This window comes from Acanthochromis polyacanthus, chromosome 19, assembly GCF_021347895.1.
Source record: "Acanthochromis polyacanthus isolate Apoly-LR-REF ecotype Palm Island chromosome 19, KAUST_Apoly_ChrSc, whole genome shotgun sequence".
NCBI classification, from domain to species: domain Eukaryota; kingdom Metazoa; phylum Chordata; class Actinopteri; family Pomacentridae; genus Acanthochromis; species Acanthochromis polyacanthus.
In genome coordinates, this window is record NC_067131.1 from 12,919,269 (window position 1) to 12,937,938 (window position 18,670).

Sequence of the window (18,670 nt, forward strand, 5' to 3'; positions counted from 1 at the left end):
CACCTGAGTTAATCATGTCACTCTGGTCAAATAGTTTTCAATCTTTTATAGAGGTACCATCATTTTTGTCCAGGCCTGTTTCATTAGTTTGTTTTTTTAAATAATTATGTTAATCAACAATTCAAAAGTAATGGCTGTTTTTGATTATTTAATTTTCAATAAATTTTTATTTATTGTTACTTTTGTGAGTTTCAAGTGATTTCAGTGAGAATTGTGGGTTTTTCCTTCTTTAACTGAGGGGTACCAACAATTTTGTCCACGTGTGTAGTTGTTTGTGTTTTTCCATTCTTTGTGCTCTTCTTGGTTTTCCATTAAATGTACTGATTCTTTCACTCACATGTCTCTGTTTGGTTCTCAGGTTATGGAATGATGCCGAATGGAAAGGGTCAAGCTACAAAGGGTGCAGGCAATGCCAATCAAAAAGGCCTTAGAGGTGGAGATCTCTCTCCTCAGCAGTTGAGTAGAGTTCCAGAGGGCGTTGCACCTCAACAAGCACTAACTGAAGCTGCAGTGCTGGTTGCACCTGAACCTACCAGCGGTATCCTTGTTATGGTCACACAAGAGAAGAACAAAAAGCTGCCCTCACCTGTGCCACAAGGAAAAAGCTACAAACAGACACGGCTAATCCCTGAGGCCACACCAGAACCAGCATCAGTATTTTTTGAGGTCAGCGAATCACAACCTGCAGCTGGACCCACATCTGGACCTGCACCAGAGCCAGAAGCAGTCCTTCCTCAAGGCAAGTATCATGAAGCTGCAATTGTATGCTGCTGCTGTTTTAGCACCAAAAACCCTCCACAGTTAGTGTAATCAATGGTTCAACTATTTAACAGCAGTATAAAAAGTATCGGGAGAGTTTTGGTTGTTTGATCTAATCCTGTAATTACAAGAATGCTCAGGACAAACATTGTACATGTAAGGGAACAAAACTGACACTACTCATGAAAGCAAGAAATATATACTAACATACAGGTAAGCCTATACATATGCACATACACCTCTCTGACTCCAGTACAACATTTCAATTAGCCTCTCAATGCATTAATTTGTGTATGTGTCAGTTATATACACACGTGGACAAAATTGTTGGTACCCCTCAGTTAAAGAAGGAAAAACCCACAATTCTCACTGAAATCACTTGAAACTCACAAAAGTAACAATAAATAAAAATTTATTGAAAATTAAATAATCAAAAACAGCCCTTACTTTTGAATTGTTGATTAACACAATTATTTAAAAAAAAAAAACTAATGAAACAGGCCTGGACAAAAATGATGGTACCTCTATAAAAGATTGAAAACTATTTGACCAGAGTGACATGATTAACTCAGGTGTGTCATTTAATTGACATCACAGGTGTTTCCAAACTCATAATCAGTCAGTCTGCCTATTTAAAGGGAGACAAGTAGTCACCCTGCTGTTTAGTGAAAAGGTGTGTACCACACTGAACATGGACAACAGAAAGCGAAGGAGAGAATTGTCCCAGGACATCCGAAAAAAAATTATAGACAAACATCTTAAAGGTAAAGGCTATAAGACCATCTCTAAACAGCTTGAAGTTCCTGTGACAACAGTGGCTCATATTATTCAGAAGTTCAAGACCCACGGGACAGTAGCCAACCTCCCTGGACGTGGCCGCAAGAGGAAAATTGATGACAAATTGAAGAGACGGATTGTTCGAATTGTATCCAAAGAGCCCAGAGCAACCTCCAAAGAAATTAAAGGTGAACTCCAAGGCCAAGGTACATCAGTGTCAGATCACACCATTCGTCGTTGTTTGAGCCAAAGTGGACTTCATGGGAGACGACCAAGGAGGACACCACTGCTGAAAAAAACTCATAAAAAAGCGAGACTGGAATTTGCAAAAATGCATATTGACAAGCCACAAAGCTTCTGGGAGAATGTCCTTTGGACAGATGAGACCAAACTGGAGCTTTTTGGTAAGGCACATCAACTCTATGTTCATAGACTCAAAAACCAAGCATACGAAGAAAAGAACACTGTCCCTACGGTGAAACATGGAGGAGGCTCAGTAATGTTTTGGGGCTGCTTTGCTGCGTCTGGCACAGGGTGTCTTGAAAGTGTGCAAGGTACGATGAAATCTGAAGACTATCAAGGCATTCTGGAGAGAAATGTGCTGCCTAGTTTCAGAAAGCTTGGTCTCGTCGCAGGTCATGGGTCTTCCAACAGGACAACGATCCAAAACACACAGCCAAAAACACCCAAGAATGGCTGAGAGAAAAGCGTTGGACTATTCTAAAGTGGCCTTCTATGAGCCCAGATCTGAATCCCATTGAACATATGTGGAAGGAGCTGAAACATGCCATTTGGAGAAGACACCCATCAAACCTGAGACAACTGGAGCTGTTTGCTCATGAGGAGTGGGCCAAAATACCTGTTGACAGCTGCAGAACGCTCATTGACAAATACAGAAATCGTTTAATTGCAGTGATTGCCTCAAAAGGTTGTGCAACAAAATATTAAGTTATGGGTACCATCATTTTTGTCCAGCCCTATTTCATTAGTTTGTTTTTTTAAATAATTATGTTAATCAACAATTCAAAAGTGATGGCTGATTTTGATTATTTAATTTTCAATAAATTTTTATTTATTGTTACTTTTGTGAGTTTCAAGTGATTTCAGTGAGAATTGTGGGTTTTTCCTTCTTTAACTGAGGGGTACCAACAATTTTGTCCACGTGTGTAATATATTGCTTTTGGGTTTTGTTGTTTGGCTGTATACAAATACTCAGAGGCTTGTAAAGTTCTGCAAATGTATGTCTATGGGGGCATTATTGTAGCAAAACTATTGTCAGTGCCCCATATATGTCATTTGTGTTTTTCAATGTGAATGACGGGGTCCTCAGAAAAGGTTCAGTAAAATGATCTTCATAAATGTTAATGAAATTTATAGCCTTTAGGTTATGTGACTGGAAGTGCTGTGCCTGAGCAAAAAGCTACAGAGGCAGACGTTGTTTTTGGGGTAGACAGCACCACAGATGTTGTCCCTGAAAGCACCAAACCACTGAAAAACAAAGCAGTTCCTGAAACAGTGGCAGCTAAAAGCTCAGTCAGCATCACCCCTGAAGAAACACTGGCTGTGGGTGTTCCTGAGGTTGTACCACAAGAAGCAAACATCAAGAGTCAGCTTGAGGCAGAACCCAACAGGATTGGGGTCAAAAATCTCCCTGAAGGGAAAACTGGGGCTACTGGTAAACAGAATTTTGATTTGGGGGTGTTTACTAGAGCTGGACTGCATGTTTTAGTGTCGCCTGAATCCTGAGTTTGTCCTAACTCCTTTTGAATTGTTGATGTGATCTTACAGGATTCATTACGCTGCACGACTTCGGTTGTTTTAAATGCTTGAATTTAGTCTAACTTTCCTCTAATACTTTAGTAGTTTAAAGCATAATCTAAGTATTTATCCACTAAGGTGTCAAGTTCAAAAACAGGAAGTCCTGGTATTTATTTATGACGGGTTTTGGTTATAATTGTTTTTTTTTCCATTCTTTTTTGTAATTATACTTGTGTTTTGTGTGTTACATGTCAGTGTTGTGTCAATAACTTGTTGTTCATCTTAAGTCTTTTCTGTCACCCAACACTGCCATATATTGTGTACTGAAATAATCATTGTGTCCCCCTATAAGATGCTTATTTGTTTCCTTGAGGAGAGTTGAGGAGAGAAAACTGATTCACTCTAAGGGCTGTCTGTTCAACACGAAGTTCACTTAGCCCCGCATAAAGACTGAAACCACATCAGATCACATTTACTTATATAGCATGTTTTAAACAAACCGAGTTGACTAAATAGCTGTACATGCATGACATATGAACATACAATGAAAAAATGGGCCCTAACATGGAACCTTGGGTTACTCCACAAGTGATTGCGGCAGCAGGGGAGGTACAATTCCCATTTTAACAGAGAAGGAGTTGTCTGTTATATTTGTCCTGGATGCCAACCTGGTCCTTGAGACGGTTTAACAGATAGCCTTTAAAACCACAATTTGCAGACTTGTTCTTTGGTACAGAATAAACAATGGAGATATAATGTGTTAGAAAGGTGGTTTCTCCACTGTCTCTGGTCTTTATGCTAAGCTAAGCTGCCTCTAGTTTTACAGATGTAGCATACAGCTAGAGGAGTGAATTAGCATATTTCCCAAAACGTCAAATGTTTGGTAACATTTTGGGAGCTACATGACATTAGAAATAATCAATTTTCATCAAGACAAAAAGTGTGAACTATGTTTCTTTGTCATGTGATCCATTTTGTTCATTCATCTTTTCAAATTTCCACTTGATACTTCCATCCATGAGTTGAATCATAAGTTTAAGATACTGGCTGAAGAATATCATGGTGGATTAATGATGCCATACATGACTTTAAATAGATCGCTTCCAACCAGGCCTTAACCTTATAATCGCTGCCTTTCAGAGAATGGAGGAGCTTCTGTCTACAAGGGACAGGGAGTCCAACCAGCCCAACTGGTAAACATTTGTCTCTTCCTTCAGACAATAAATAGCTATACGTTGGTTTAATACCTATAAAACCAAAATCAGAATACCATTACAATAACACAAAGTCAACTTCTTATGTGGATGTAGATATCAGTGTGTTTGTTGTACTCTGAACCCTTGAATTGTGGGTTGTTTATACACTGATGTTCTAGACTGTGGACCATCAGGTGTACCAAACGGAAATGGATGAAAATACCTCAACCTGGTAAGCTGAAAGTTAATTGCTGTATCGCAATACTAGGATGAATACAAAATGGTTGCCATGCTGTAAATGCCATGCTCTGTTGTGAAAACTGATTTGAATGTAACATTTTTTTTGTTGTCATTTAAGGTTATAATGAGGTGCTGGAGCATCCAGTGGCACAAATGCAAAAGGTACTAGTGACTCACTTCATGGTAAAACATGGTGAATTTGCATAGATATAAAACACTGATGTTTAGATTTTGTTATTTATTCGTGGTTCTTTCACTTCTTTGAGGACTTGGAGCAGGAGCTGGTGCACAAACGGATATGGGCTAAACCTAATGGTAAATGTTTTAGTTCATTTTTTCAATATTTATGTGTATGAAATACCCACAGTTTGCTGATAAATATACAAATCTGTTTTTTCAGGTTATAATGGAGGCGCTGGAGCATCTAGTGGCACAATACAAAAGGTACAAGTGAGTTCATGGCAAACACAGTGGAATCTGCATAGATACTATAATAATTATTGGTCATATGGTTTATTTATTCATGATTCTTTCATTTCTTTTAAGGTTATAGAGAGGAGCAGTCGCACAAAATGGATATGGTGCTAAACCTAATGGTAAATCTGATTTGTTCTTTATTCTCCAATTCATATTATGAAATACCCACAATGGAGCAATTTACTGACGGACAGAGAAACACAGTGTAGGAATTCCCTGCACATTTGGTAACACTGATACTGTGTCATTGTTAGGATAATGGTGCCAGTGCAGGAGGACATTCAAATGGAGGAGGAGCAAAAGCAAACAAACCAGGTAAAGAGCCCAATTTAAAAAAAACTGATGTACACACGTGGACAAAATTGTTGGTACCCCTCAGTTAAAGAAGGAAAAACCCACAATTCTCACTGAAATCACTTGAAACTCACAAAAGTAACAATAAATAAAAATTTATTGAAATTAAATAATCAAAAACAGCCATTACTTTTGAATTGTTGATTAACATAATTATTTAAAAAACAAACTAATGAAACAGGCCTGGACAAAATGATGGTACCTCTATAAAAGATTGAAAACTATTTGACCAGAGTGACATGATTAACTCAGGTGTGTCATTTAATTGACATCACAGGTGTTTCCAAACTCATAATCAGTCAGTCTGCCTATTTAAAGGAGACAAGTAGTCACCCTGCTGTTGTGAAAAGGTGTGTACCACACTGAACATGGACAACAGAAAGCGAAGGAGAGAATTGTCCCAGGACATCCGAAAAAAAATGATAGACAACATCTTAAAGGTAAAGGCTATAAGACCATCTCTAAACAGCTTGAAGTTCCTGTGACAACAGTGGCTCATATTATTCAGAAGTTCAAGACCCACGGGACAGTAGCCAACCCTCCCTGGACGTGGCCGCAGGAGGAAAATTGATGACAAATTGAAGAGACGGATAGTTGGAATTGTATCCAAAGAGCCAGAGCAACCTCCAAAGAAATTAAAGGTGAACTCCGAGGCCAAGGTACATCAGTGTCAGATCGCACCATTCGTCGTTGTTTGAGCCAAAGTGGACTTCATGGGAGACGACCAAGGAGGACACCACTGCTGAAAAAACTCATAAAAAAGCCAGACTGGAATTTGCAAAAATGCATGTTGACAAGCCACAAAGCTTCTGGGAGAATGTCCTTTGGACAGATGAGACCAAACTGGAGCTTTTTTGGTAAGGCACATCAACTCTATGTTCATAGACTCAAAAACCAAGCATACGAAGAAAAGAACACTGTCCCTACGGTGAAACATGGAGGAGGCTCAGTAATGTTTTGGGGCTGCTTTGCTGCATCTGGCACAGGGTGTCTTGAAAGTGTGCAAGGTACGATGAATCTGAAGACTATCAAGGCATTCTGGAGAGAAATGTGCTGCCTAGTGTCAGAAAGCTTGGTCTCAGTCGCAGGTCATGGGTCTTCCAACAGGACAACGATCCAAAACACACAGCCAAAAACACCAAGAATGGCTGAGAGAAAAGCGTTGGACTATTCTAAAGTGGCCTTCTATGAGCCCAGATCTGAATCCCATTGAACATATGTGGAAGGAGCTGAAACATGCCATTTGGAGAAGACACCCATCAAACCTGAGACAACTGGAGCTGTTTGCTCATGAGGAGTGGGCCAAAATACCTGTTGACAGCTGCAGAACGCTCATTGACAAATACAGAAATTGTTTAATTGCAGTGATTGCCTCAAAGGTTGTGCAACAAAATATTAAGTTATGGTACCATCATTTTGTCCAGCCCTATTTCATTAGTTTGTTTTTTTAAATAATTATGTTAATCAACAATTCAAAAGTGATGGCTGATTTTGATTATTTAATTTTCAATAAATTTTTATTTATTGTTACTTTTGTGAGTTTCAAGTGATTCAGTGAGAATTGTGGGTTTTTCTTCTTTAACTGAAGGGTACCAACAATTTTGTCCACGTGTGTACATGTTTTGTTAGAAATGCATCTACTCTCAAAAAGAAATGGTCTTTTCTTGTTTCTTCAGACAGTGTCAGAATATTCTGCTTTAAGGCCTTAACTTTCTTAACATTTTAATTAATCATCTTAATAAATATACTTTAGTTTTAATTTTTATCACAACCTTCCTTGATGCTTTTAAATAGAGAACATGTTGAAGTGAAGCCCTTATATTTCTCAATAAAGATTTGTTTGTCTAAAGCTTTTAGAGAAGGAGGCTACACCTTCCCTGGTCTCAGCAACGGATATGGAGCAGGTAACATTACCATCAACACAAAGTTACTAATGAAAATGTCTTGGTTTCAGTTTTCCCTTTGATTGTAGATGTGATTTTAAACTGAAGCTCTGTTTGCAGGGCTTGGGTATCCTTATGCAGGGAAGGCTAAACAACCTGGTAAATGGTTTTATTTTGTCAGTTGAGAGCCGATGAGTTTGATAAACGGGAAAAACTATGATCTGAAGAGTTTTGATGATTCGTCTGTATGCACTCAGGTTACAGACAAGGAGCTTATCTTGGAGCTGGTTTTGGGAATGGAAATTCATATGGAGGTGCATTGTTAAAGGAAAATGTTTATATGCTATCTTAATTCAACTTATGAATCCAGTAGCTTCATGAACAGAAGCTGAAATTTGAATCCTCAGAATTCTGCCTTCAAGATTTACTGAATTTTTTTGCCATTTTTCTCAGGAAACATGGGTCGAGTGAAGCAGGAAAGTCTAAATCAGGTAGAACTCAGTGTTTACTGAGTCAGTAAGATTCTATAAGATCTGTAGAGGCTATAAATTAGTTTCTGTTGTATTCCACTTGTTGTTTGAGGCCATTAAGTTAACCTGCTAGTCTAAACTCTAAGCTAAAATAGTTTCTGATTTTTTGCAGGGTAATGGAAATGGCTATAGTGCTGGTGTACAGCCTGACTATGCAAGTAAGGGCTTTATATGAAATTTAATTCAGAAAAGCTGTTTTCATTTTCTGTGAATTACAACAAATGTCAATATTTCTCTTTTTTTCCAGGTCTTGGCCAAAGTGTCCCCACTGCAGAGGGCAAATCAGGTATGTATGGGTGATAGGAAAGAATACAGTCAAAGCCGGAGCTGACACATTTTTTTCCTTTGCGTCAGTGGGTAAAATTCCATAATGACCTTTCAGCATTTTGTAATTCAATTGGTCTGACAGCAAACTAGGAGCTTCTCTTAAGGGAATGTGAAAAGCATTAAAGTTGGCAGCCAGAATAAGATGAGGTGGCTGAATGGATTTAAGGGAGAACAACAAAGTTTGCACCACAACTGAATGTTGACTTTTAAACCAACTATTTGTGCACTTTTCAAGTGTGTGTGTATGCCTGTGCTTGTCTGGCATGAGGCGTTTAGGACTGCTAAACGCAGTCCCCTGAAAAGCTGCAGGAGGAAGGCTGTATTTTTGAATTCTGATTTTTTTTTTCTTTTTCTTTTCTGCATTTCTACTTCCTATAGCATTAAAGATACAGTCAAGCCCGAAATTATTCAGACCCCTAGCAAATTTGGACTTAAAATTACTTTTATTCAACCAACAATTGGTTGGAAATGACACAGTTGTTTCCCAAAAGATAATAAGATGATGTACAAGAGTCATCATTGTGGGGAAAAAAATATTTCTCAGCTTTTATTTACATATAAAAGTAACTTTATGACAAAATTTGCTAGAGGTTTGAATAATTTTGGGCTTGACTGTAAATACAACATAAGAGTGAAGTAAATTAGAGTAAAAAATAATCTATTGCTGCCGATTCTGCAGGTGGAACTGGACAGATTCCTTACAATGGAGCTCCTGTGGTTCCTGCTGGACTCGATGGTAAGATCTCATCATCATAAAATATCTGGTCCGAGCATGTGTGATCTGCCCAATTTTAACAGTGAGCAGACAAATACACAGATTAATTTACAGTAAAATAGCAGAAAACTCCATCCTTCCATAGAGTAAAACTTTGAATTTGATTGATGGCATCCTACTGATCACCTCAGTCGTTCTCTCTTTGCAAGTATCTCTCTGACTCATACAATCAGTCGTCATACCCATCTCAGACGCAGATTTTCAGGCTGACACTGTGCTTGCTTTCACTGTACTCCTGATTATTCCACACTTTCAGCGTTAAAGGTGTAAAACTGAGCAGATATGACACGCAGACATTTATTTGTTGCGTAGGAGTGAGTCAGTTTGAGCCTCAGTCTGCTGGATTTGGTCCGAATGGAAAACTAGGTGGCATGTACGGCGGTATGTAAAACTTAACACGTTCAGATCTGCCACTTGGGGCTTCAAGAACCCTTTTTTACAAAGTAAAAAAGAAATGACACATCTGTATGTATAGCAGAGCTTTAAACTTCTACTGTTTCAGGAATGGGCGGTTTGCCTTTTGAAGGTCAAACACTTGGAATGGGTGCAGAGAAATCAAACGCCAAGTACGGTGAGTCACTTGGAAAGAAAACTGCAGTCACATTTATGGCTTTGTGAGTTTGTGGCAATAAATATGTAATAGAAAATAAATGCACAGAACTCTCCTATAAATCTTAAACTCCCAAAAGTAAGTTTATTTGTCTTGCTTTCTTCTGATTCAGGTATTGGAAGGCTGCAGTTTGGTGGACAACCTGCCAGTACAGGAATGAATGGTGCAGGAAAGTACGGTATGTCTGTTATTGTTGCATGGCTTGATTTTTATCTATGTGTGTTTAACGCATCTGGTAGTTTGTCTGCTTCCTCACTGCTTTTTACATTTCTCTCCAGGTTATGGAGGTAGCCCCTATGGGTCTGCAGGTGATGGCAAATCATCAGGAAAATATGGTGAGAGCATCTTGTCTTGAGCTTTCCTAGAAGACAGTAGTGCCAAGTAGTACAATTCAGATTGTGCTTCAGATGATATTAATTCAATGTACTTGCAGGTGGTTTTGGTGCTGGCACGGGAAGCCATCCTGCTGCAGGAAAATATGGTCAGTGTGAGGCAACATTAAAGGGTTTTGCTGTAACTAATACTTTTATCTTTCTATGAAATGATGAAATTAAATATCAAATCTACTTTGACTGTAAAACAGGTTTCTTAAGAGGTTTAGTTCTCATTACACCATGTTCATGTTTCTCAGGATATGGTGGGTATCCCAACGGTGGGCAGCTTCTTGGTCTTGGCAATAACGGAAATCCAGCTGGTAAATATGGTGAATAAAAAGCTCACTTGTCTCTGGATGTGATTAGCTGACTGGACACTTTCTCATTATTGTTTACTTTTCTTGCTCTGTAGGTTATGGACAGCTGCCTTATGAAGCTCAACCAGCAGGACTGAGCCCTCCAGCAAAATCTGCTGGCCAGTATGGTAAAAACCTTAAAGGGAAAACCCCAGTTTAGCTTTATTGTATCTTAAATATACAGACAAGCAACAGATTAAAGGTAAAACCTCAACACGACCCCAGACTGTGAAGGAATCCAGTGGCTCTGTTTTGCTTTCTGAGATATTTTGCTGAAACTGAAAACCGAAACTGAAATAATTATTTAGCTTAAAAGTTGTTAGTCGGCTGATTGAGTCACCTTGCACTAATTGCTTTCCAGTTTCTAGTCTTTACACTAAGCTAAGCTAAGCTAAGCTAAGCTAATTGAAGCATGATTGCAGGCTGTATTTACTGAACTAAAATGAGAGTTATGTTGATCTAATCCAACTCCCAAGAAAGGACATAACTGCATTTTATTAAACGGTGACTTTGTCTTTGATAAAAATAAAAATATGGGTTGCAACATGACATCACGTCATACTCAAGCCAGCATGTATTTTATGTATTTACTTACATTTTCCTGCAGGTCTGGCTGGGTCACCATACCAGCCTGAGCAGCTTGGGCTTGGAAATAATGGAAAATTGACCGGAAAATATGGTGAGATTGAGCAAACGGTGCCAACCATTTATTAAACAATCATTTATTTATTACTTTGGATAAATCTCTATGTGGTTTCTCTTCTAAGGTGGTGGTGAAGCTGGATACGTGCCACAGACTCTTGGTTATGGTGGTGAAGCAAAATCTTCGGGGAAATATAGTACAGAACATTCTTTTACGTGTTTTCTGTTGCTTTTCAATTATTTCATTTATCTGTTGTATATTTTCCTAAATGGCATCATGTCATATTTGTCCACAGATAACCAGGGAGCTTACCAGCCACAGCCTCTTGAGTCCACAGCTGAAGGTACATCTGGTGGAGATTGTGATATTTTCTCATTATTACCATAAATTACCTGATCAGTCAGATTAGAAAATAGAAAAGAATTGTTCATTTATCTCTTTTTGCTTTACACAGATACAGCTGGTTTGAGTTATGAGCCTCTGCCTCCTGAGCCAGAATCAGCTGGAAAATCTTACGGTGCGTCGGGGGAAGAGGATTCACAACACAAATACACTCCATTTCCTCCTGTTTATCTGATCTGTTTTTCCCTCTCATTCCATAGTGAAGGGAGAGGTGCCGACTCCAGCACTTGCAGCTGAAGGTGAAGGAATGCCCATCGATAGATATGGCATGTATAATGTGTATTTCTGCATCTTTATGTTGTAGTTCTAATGCGTTTGTTAAATGTTTGCCTGTTTCATGTCACTTGCAGTTAATGTGGGCTACATAAATGGACAGGTGCAGCCAGAAGGTAATCTAGAAACATAAATGGCATAAATAGCACATAAAGAATAAAGAAAATGTTAAAAATCTAAATCAGATTTTTTCTCTACATCATTTCTGCTCTCCTCGCTAGTTGCTGCATTTCCTGCTCCCACTCCCAGCCCTGGCCTGGCTGACCCATCTGTGCTGGCCTACCTCCCCATAGAGGACTCCTTCACGCCTGATGTGGGACCTAGACCAGATGTTCAGGATCTGCCCAACCCGGTGGACACGACCAGCCCCATCTATGATTCTGCACCAGCTACAGAAAAACAAGGTGAAGCTCAGGGGCCTGAGCAACCCGATGACCTCGAACAACAACAGCTGCCACGTCAGATACACATTCAGCAGCATCTCAAACTGCATTTTCACCCACAAGGTAAGTCCCTAAATGGTTAAAAGCTGTGCTGAATATATCCTTCAGACTCCAAAAAAGTAGCAAGGTGGAAGAGCGAAGCAGAGGAAGATGAGAGAAACAGTGGACTGTTCAGGAACAGTTACATAATCGAATGATGGCTTACCTGGCAGAGAGACTGTGAAAAATAAAAAGCCTCTATTGTGCTGTCTAAGCTTTCCATTTGCTATGGTGTGTGATAGCTTTTCTATGCATGCAAACAGTGCAAAATTATGAAACCCAAAGTCCACACCAAAGGACGTTATTGTCCCCCACAGAACACTGTTTCTTACCTGTATGAAATATCGTGTTTGAAGCCCAGTGCTTTAGTCGATTCCCATAAAAGATGTGATGGCAATCTTTCCAAAACATTTTCAAAACGACACAATTCTGAACTGCACTCAGTTACAATAATGGATGGTAGAAATGGTACAAAACAGAGACTAACAACTCAGACTTCTGATACTAAACAATAATAAATATAATCAATTTTTTGACAAATTGTTAATAGGAGCTGAAGTTTAGTTTGCAGCAGGATCCATGTGAGCATCTCCTAATAGAGACAGTTTTGTGTATTTATACACACGAAAAAATGGAAATTCATAAATTCTATATAATCATAAATTATCCTTAACATAGAGGTTGTATCTGTCTGAATTTCAGACAAATCCAGCCAACGGCAAGTCACATTGTGTACTTTTCTTCATCTCAGCAGGTGAAAAATTATGTACCTGTAAATTAGCTAAATTAGCATTAAGGTGGATTCTGTAAGGTGTCATTTACATATAATAGTGTGGGAAAGTGGCATAAGAAAGAAAATATTATCTTTATAAGATGGACAGAGCTGCTTTCCAAGCTTATTACCTTCAGATAAGTTTTCCTTGTAGTATATGCTTTGCTGCTTCAAAAACTATTATAAGAAACTTCCTCATTTTGGTTCCTAAAGGTTTTCATTTCTTAAAGCAATAGTTTGATCATTTTGAAAATTAGTTTATTCACTGTGTTGCCAAGAATAGATAAGAAAAATTATACCACTCTCATGTCTGTATGCTAAATATGAGGCTAACGCCAGCAGTCGTTAGCTTAGCTTAGCATAAAAACTTTAAACATGAAAAAGTTAGCCATTCCAAACATAGCAAAATCCACCTTTCCTCACCACTAAGCCAAGCGACAACAAATTATTTTTTATTTCAATATGTATTGTTTGTTTAATGAAAGTATAATAATGAGAAGAGGTTTTACAGAACCAGGCTAGCTGCTTTCATGCTAAGCTAACTGTCTCCTGGCTCGAAGTTAAGCTACTGCGTAACTAACCCAACTCCTTTCCTTTAATTTTGGTTAAAAAATGCATATAAATATTTATATATGTATATATACATGAAGTTGTTGTTCAAAGTGACATGTTGTCTATTTAAATGTCACAAAGGAGATTAGCTACAGGTGAAAGTTGCACACATTTGCTGTGACAGTGAATCATGTCAATATGTAAATACTGGAAGAAGCTGTATGTGCTGAAAACTTTACATTTTTACTTTTTTTTAGGAACAAAGAACAACAAATATGATTTGAATGGTTTCTTTGGGAATAGTGGCTATCAAGGTAAGACTGACTCAAAAAAAATGCTTTACTCTGTCTTATATTTTCCTTCAACATTCAGTCTTTTTACTGTTTTTTTGTCTTCTCCCTGCAGGTTAACTCTAATTGAAGACAACAATTATATACCCTTTTTTAGATGTTATATTATGTTTTATTGTTTCCAAATTGTATATTATTTTTATTTTCTTCTGTCTGTCAAATAGTACTGGTAGTCATATTTGTGTGTTTGTAGTAAGTATATAGATAGAACATGTTAACATTTTAGGTTTTCTGTTGTAGTGTATATTTTGATGCTTCTTTCCTTCACCTTTTTGTCCTGCACTTACTGTTCACTGTATGCAAAGAAACTGTAGTTTGTCTGCTGCATATGGTCAGTATTTTTATTGAGCAGTCAGTTTTGGGGTGTGGGGGGATATCAAACTATTCCTACAAGATAATAGATCAATCTAATTTATTTACCATGGGGGATGTTTTTAATACTTGTGGTAATAATCTGTTTATTATTGTACAGTATTTGATTAAATAAAAACAGAAGAATACCGTCAGTGGACGTGTTTTTACTTTGTCTGTGCATGTTTTATAGACATAATACTACAGAAAATCTATTTAATATGTAAAAATGTCATGATAAGGACTTATCCATACCAGTTACGTCAGTGTCATTAAGAAATCACCCGATAAAGTGTTTTAATCCCCAAACCATCCTGACTGCAGCACACACAAACATGGGCTATATGAGGATGTGTGCAGTCTGCAACAAGGGAAACACTCCTGCATTATTGTTCTGTGTTACATGAACTATGAAGTTGAGGTGTGAGTTAGTTATTAGCCACGACAAGGAGCAGCTGCAACCGTGCACATGGCTTTTTGTGAGGATTACTCCAGCTTAGGAATGAAAGCTGTCCGCTGATTGGCCCCACTGAAAGCATGCCACTTGGCCCACTCAACAGGTTGCTTTCGTGGAATTACACCTGTCCAATGATGGGTTTCAGTGGCCAGAGTTTCCGGCTGGTTGCGGTCACATTCGTGCCTGAGAGCCCTGAGTCTGGCCATTTTTAGGATGTAGATGGTGAGGAACTTGCACTAAAGTCAACTAAATGTGAGGGCCAGCGGCTGCAGGAGTCATGATGGGGCTGTACCAAGGACCACGGCTCTTGGACTTTGCAAAGACCCCTTCTCACCTTCAGTTCAACAAATATGTCCTGACGGGTTACCGACCAGTGTCCACAGCTCAGGAGTGTCTCAGGAGCCTCTTCTACATGCACAATGAGCTGGGCAACATTTACAGCCACGGTAAGTCCAGAAAACTGCTCTTCATTGCTTTTACTTTCCTTTAGAAATGCACTCCAGAAGGGTCAGTCTGCACTAAATATTGAAATATTAGTAAAAGTGCTTATTATATTGAAATATATCTTTACAATATAATTCACAGTGCAAGTTTTTCTCACCTTGCATATCCTATTAAGCCATATGACGGCTGTACAAACACACACATGTCCACTACTCTCACTTATGGCGAGTTACAAGGATACTTGACGAGGGTGTGTAATGAGGATATAGGGTATTAGCTGTAATCTGCCCTGGGAATCCTAACCCTGGAAATATCCGACAGTTAACTAGGTCTTTAAAGGTGACGGACATTTTCAACTCTAAATGTATGCTGGATATTTTTTGAGGAAAGCGTCCTGTAGATAGGCAAGAGTTTGCACCAATGTTGAACAAAATTACAGTATGTTAAGAGGTGTTTATATTTTCTACATTTGATGTAGGACTTGAAAATTTAAGCCTGACTTAAGTTAAAGAAAACAGGCAAAGATGGAACTGTAATTGTGAACGAGATAACAGCTGTGTAGCCTTGAACTTCAGAAAGCATCTTCTTCCTGCCCCATTTTCTCATTGGCTATCCCATAAGTTCATTAAGGCTAACACTCTTACTAAGGGGAAGTGAAGGGTATTAGCATTAGAGCCTTGCCTTGCTTTCTCTATGCATGCAACTAACTACCGTTCATGTTGTTCGTGGTAAAAAACAAACAAACAGAGGAAGCATTTTTGGTTCAATAAACAACTCAAATAGTTCTGCATCTTCTAATGTTTCAGTGCCACTGCCAGGTTTAAAATATAACAGTGAACAAAGATGTTATTAGGCGACAGCAGTGAAATCCACCTTCAAACCTCCATTTAGTTTTAAGGAATTAATTCTTTTTATAAATTCAAAATCTCATCTTGAGTGACAATTAATGCAGCAAATCTTAATGATCTTAAATTGTTCCTTTACCTAACTTTTCTCCTCTTACTCGTCTTCCTCCTCATTTCCCATCACCTCAGGCATTCCTTTCTTCCTTTTCTTGGTGCTGCTGCCTTTCAGTATCCCCTGGATGGAGGTGGATAACGTTTGGATATGCATTGTCCACTACCTTGCCTGTCTCAGCCCCACCATTGGCTCAGTGGTCTACCATGTTTTCATGAACCATGTGGGAGGAGAACATGTGTACGACACCCTGCTCTCATTGGACATGTTCGGGGTCTGCCTGGTCAACACCCTGGGTAGGCTGTTAAAGTGACGCGACCCTGACCTCAGGTTTTGCTAAGCTGCTATTGATGCTAAGTGCTGCTGCTGTCTGAATTCTTCAACTTCTCAGTGCACATGATAATAACTACAGCTGTTTTAAAGTCTATGGGGGCACATCACATGTGTTTCCTGGAATTTCTGCTCCAGGGATTAAAGCTTCGTATCAATAAATTATATGCAAGTCACCACATGTCCTTGAGCTTCAGTAATACTGGATCCTTTCATTATGCATGATGCAGCTCAGTAGCGTCGTTCAGTAGACCTTTCTTGCCTGCAGTAATAAATGACCTCATCTTTCAAATCTCTTAAGTTTCAAGCAAGACTCAAGATATTAAACATCAGAACCTTCCCTTCAGAGTCACAGATGTTTCACAAGTTTAAAAGCCTACAATTAGTCTTTGTAGAGTCAAGTCTGATCGTACAATAGTCAGAGTCTCAGGTCCTCATTTCCAGCCACAGTGATAGCCCCCAGAGATGGTCTAGACTGAAATATCTCAACAAATATCTGATGCATTGTCAGGAAAGTTTAGAGAGATACTTGTGTTTCCTCAGAGGATGATCCCCATTAACTTGGCTGAAGCCCTGACTTTTTCTGTAGCACTACCAATAGGTTGACATCTTTGGTTTCCAGTGTTGAATTGCTTCTGTGTAATGGCTTTGATGTCCACCAGCCTCAGCTGTACTCGTTTAGTGGCAATTACCAAATGTTAGCATGCTAACACACTAATGAAAGCAGTAAAGTGCTACCAAGCTGGTGTTATGTTGGTGCTGATTCTCAGTGACCCAGGTCATAGTAATCCTAAGCGCTTCAGTAGATGGAAACTGGGCTTTCTGTTTCTTTAGACATTTTATCTCCCATCTAAGAGGCTTCCTCGGGTCGAATGGGGAGTCCTTGGCATATATATTTTTACCCCTACATCACATGACTCAAGGCTTGTTAACACTCATTCACCCCTTGAGTCCTATGAGACTTGTGTCGTTAATAAGCTTTGAGCCATGTGAGTTGGAGATGAGAATAAATAGCTGAAACTGACCATCACTCATCAGCTAGAAGTGAGGAAGCCACTTGGATGAAAGGTGAAATGAACTCAAGGGCCAAAAATAGGCCAAGCTGCCTTCTACTGAAGCTGTTTAGATGTTGGTACAGAGCCTGTAGCAGTGCTGTCTACTCTCAGTCCTGTAATCGAACCTGAAAGTAATCTTTATGTTTTTGATGTTCAGGAATTTACAAGATCAAAACTCTCAGATTAGGTCCTTAGTCAAGTCTCAAGTATGTCTCACAGTAGTCAATACAAGTTTCCTTACTTTTCGTAATTTTAGTCCAACTTAAGTCCAAATCTAGTGAGAATATCTATTTTAAACATAATGCCTACAACAAAAACATTAATAAAACCTTCTGTTTTCTCTCCAGGGGCAATTCCCATCATTTACATTACCCTTCTTTGCTATCCAACCGTGCAACAGACTGCCTTGTTGGCCTACATCCTCCTGTCAGCCTATGGGATCTACTGTGCCACCACAGCCCGCACCAACGTCCTGCGTCTGCGAGCTTTCATCTGGCAGGGTTTGTTCCGCTTCAGCCTCTTTCTATTCCGGGTTTACGGCAGCGGGGTCGGCAGCCCAAACTCTCTGCGACTCTTTGTCATCATGGACTCCCTAGCTGTGCTGGGAGGTGTAGTCAACATCATCCAGATACCTGAGCGTTTCAGCCCAGGCCTGTTTGACAACTGGGGCAACAGCCACCAGATAATGCATGTCATGGTTATATGTGCAATTATCTACCTGCACTGGGGCACCCTGGAGGATTTAGCCTGGATTAAGTCCTACCAGTGTCCTACTGAGTGATGCCCAGAGCATCTAGCTCACTCATACTCACACTTAAGGATACACTGGTGGAAATGAGTAGTAAGATTCAGAGATGCAGGAGTAAAATATGGAGTGGAGTGGGAAGGGTGTTTCAAAAATGCACTTTAGTCCTAGCTGCTGAGATTCTTCACAAGGGAAGTTTATAGTTTGACATTTTGTCTGAGAAGAAAAAGAGGAACCTGCACTGTGGAACTCAAACATCCCTGTATGAAGTTACAAATCCTGAGCATACTTGATTATAGTTTGTTGATATGCAGTCGTTTTGGGTCATATTACCCATAACCAAAATAGCTCTTAAAGTGAAAATGAAATACTGTATGTAATAAATGATATATTTTTATATCTTGGTCCAACTTGTTTTTAATGCCACACATGATGACAACT

At 39.1% G+C, this 18,670-nt stretch overlaps 2 protein-coding genes across 2 annotated transcripts; both read left to right on the forward strand.

Annotated features, from left to right (window-relative positions):
- The first annotated feature begins 7,902 nt into the window (after nt 1–7,902).
- On the forward strand, nt 7,903–14,396 carry cmn (calymmin). The gene is made up of 20 exons (XM_051939980.1): nt 7,903–7,935; nt 8,087–8,132; nt 8,222–8,260; nt 8,981–9,037; nt 9,389–9,457; nt 9,579–9,647; nt 9,799–9,864; nt 9,965–10,021; nt 10,120–10,167; nt 10,318–10,380; nt 10,473–10,544; nt 11,024–11,095; nt 11,184–11,255; nt 11,355–11,402; nt 11,514–11,576; nt 11,662–11,700; nt 11,812–11,850; nt 11,956–12,240; nt 13,798–13,854; nt 13,946–14,396. The coding sequence occupies exons 1-20, from the start codon at nt 7,903–7,905 to the stop codon at nt 13,948–13,950; spliced, it is 1,299 nt and encodes a 432-aa protein (XP_051795940.1). The 3' UTR covers nt 13,951–14,396.
- Nucleotides 14,397–14,851: 455 nt separating this feature from the next.
- On the forward strand, nt 14,852–18,626 carry LOC110955413 (progestin and adipoQ receptor family member 4-like). The gene is made up of 3 exons (XM_022200402.2): nt 14,852–15,144; nt 16,177–16,395; nt 17,832–18,626. Exons 1-3 carry the CDS (start codon nt 14,976–14,978, stop codon nt 18,263–18,265), a joined length of 822 nt encoding a protein of 273 aa, XP_022056094.2. The 5' UTR covers nt 14,852–14,975; the 3' UTR covers nt 18,266–18,626.
- Nucleotides 18,627–18,670: the final 44 nt, after the last annotated feature.

What these genes read in the sequence shown, in the direction of transcription:
- cmn (XM_051939980.1), top strand. Translation starts at nt 7,903, where the DNA reads ATGGGTCGAGTGAAGCAGGAAAGTCTAAATCAG. An exon ending in TGTACAGCCTGACTATGCAA is followed by an intron (nt 8,133 to 8,221) that starts GTAAGGGCTTTA and finishes CTTTTTTTCCAG; the next exon opens with GTCTTGGCCAAAGTGTCCCC. An exon ending in CAATAACGGAAATCCAGCTG is followed by an intron (nt 10,381 to 10,472) that starts GTAAATATGGTG and finishes CTTGCTCTGTAG; the next exon opens with GTTATGGACAGCTGCCTTAT.
- LOC110955413 (XM_022200402.2), top strand. Translation starts at nt 14,976, where the DNA reads ATGATGGGGCTGTACCAAGGACCACGGCTCTTGGACTTTGCAAAGACC. An exon ending in GGGCAACATTTACAGCCACG is followed by an intron (nt 15,145 to 16,176) that starts GTAAGTCCAGAA and finishes CCATCACCTCAG; the next exon opens with GCATTCCTTTCTTCCTTTTC. An exon ending in CTGCCTGGTCAACACCCTGG is followed by an intron (nt 16,396 to 17,831) that starts GTAGGCTGTTAA and finishes TTTTCTCTCCAG; the next exon opens with GGGCAATTCCCATCATTTAC.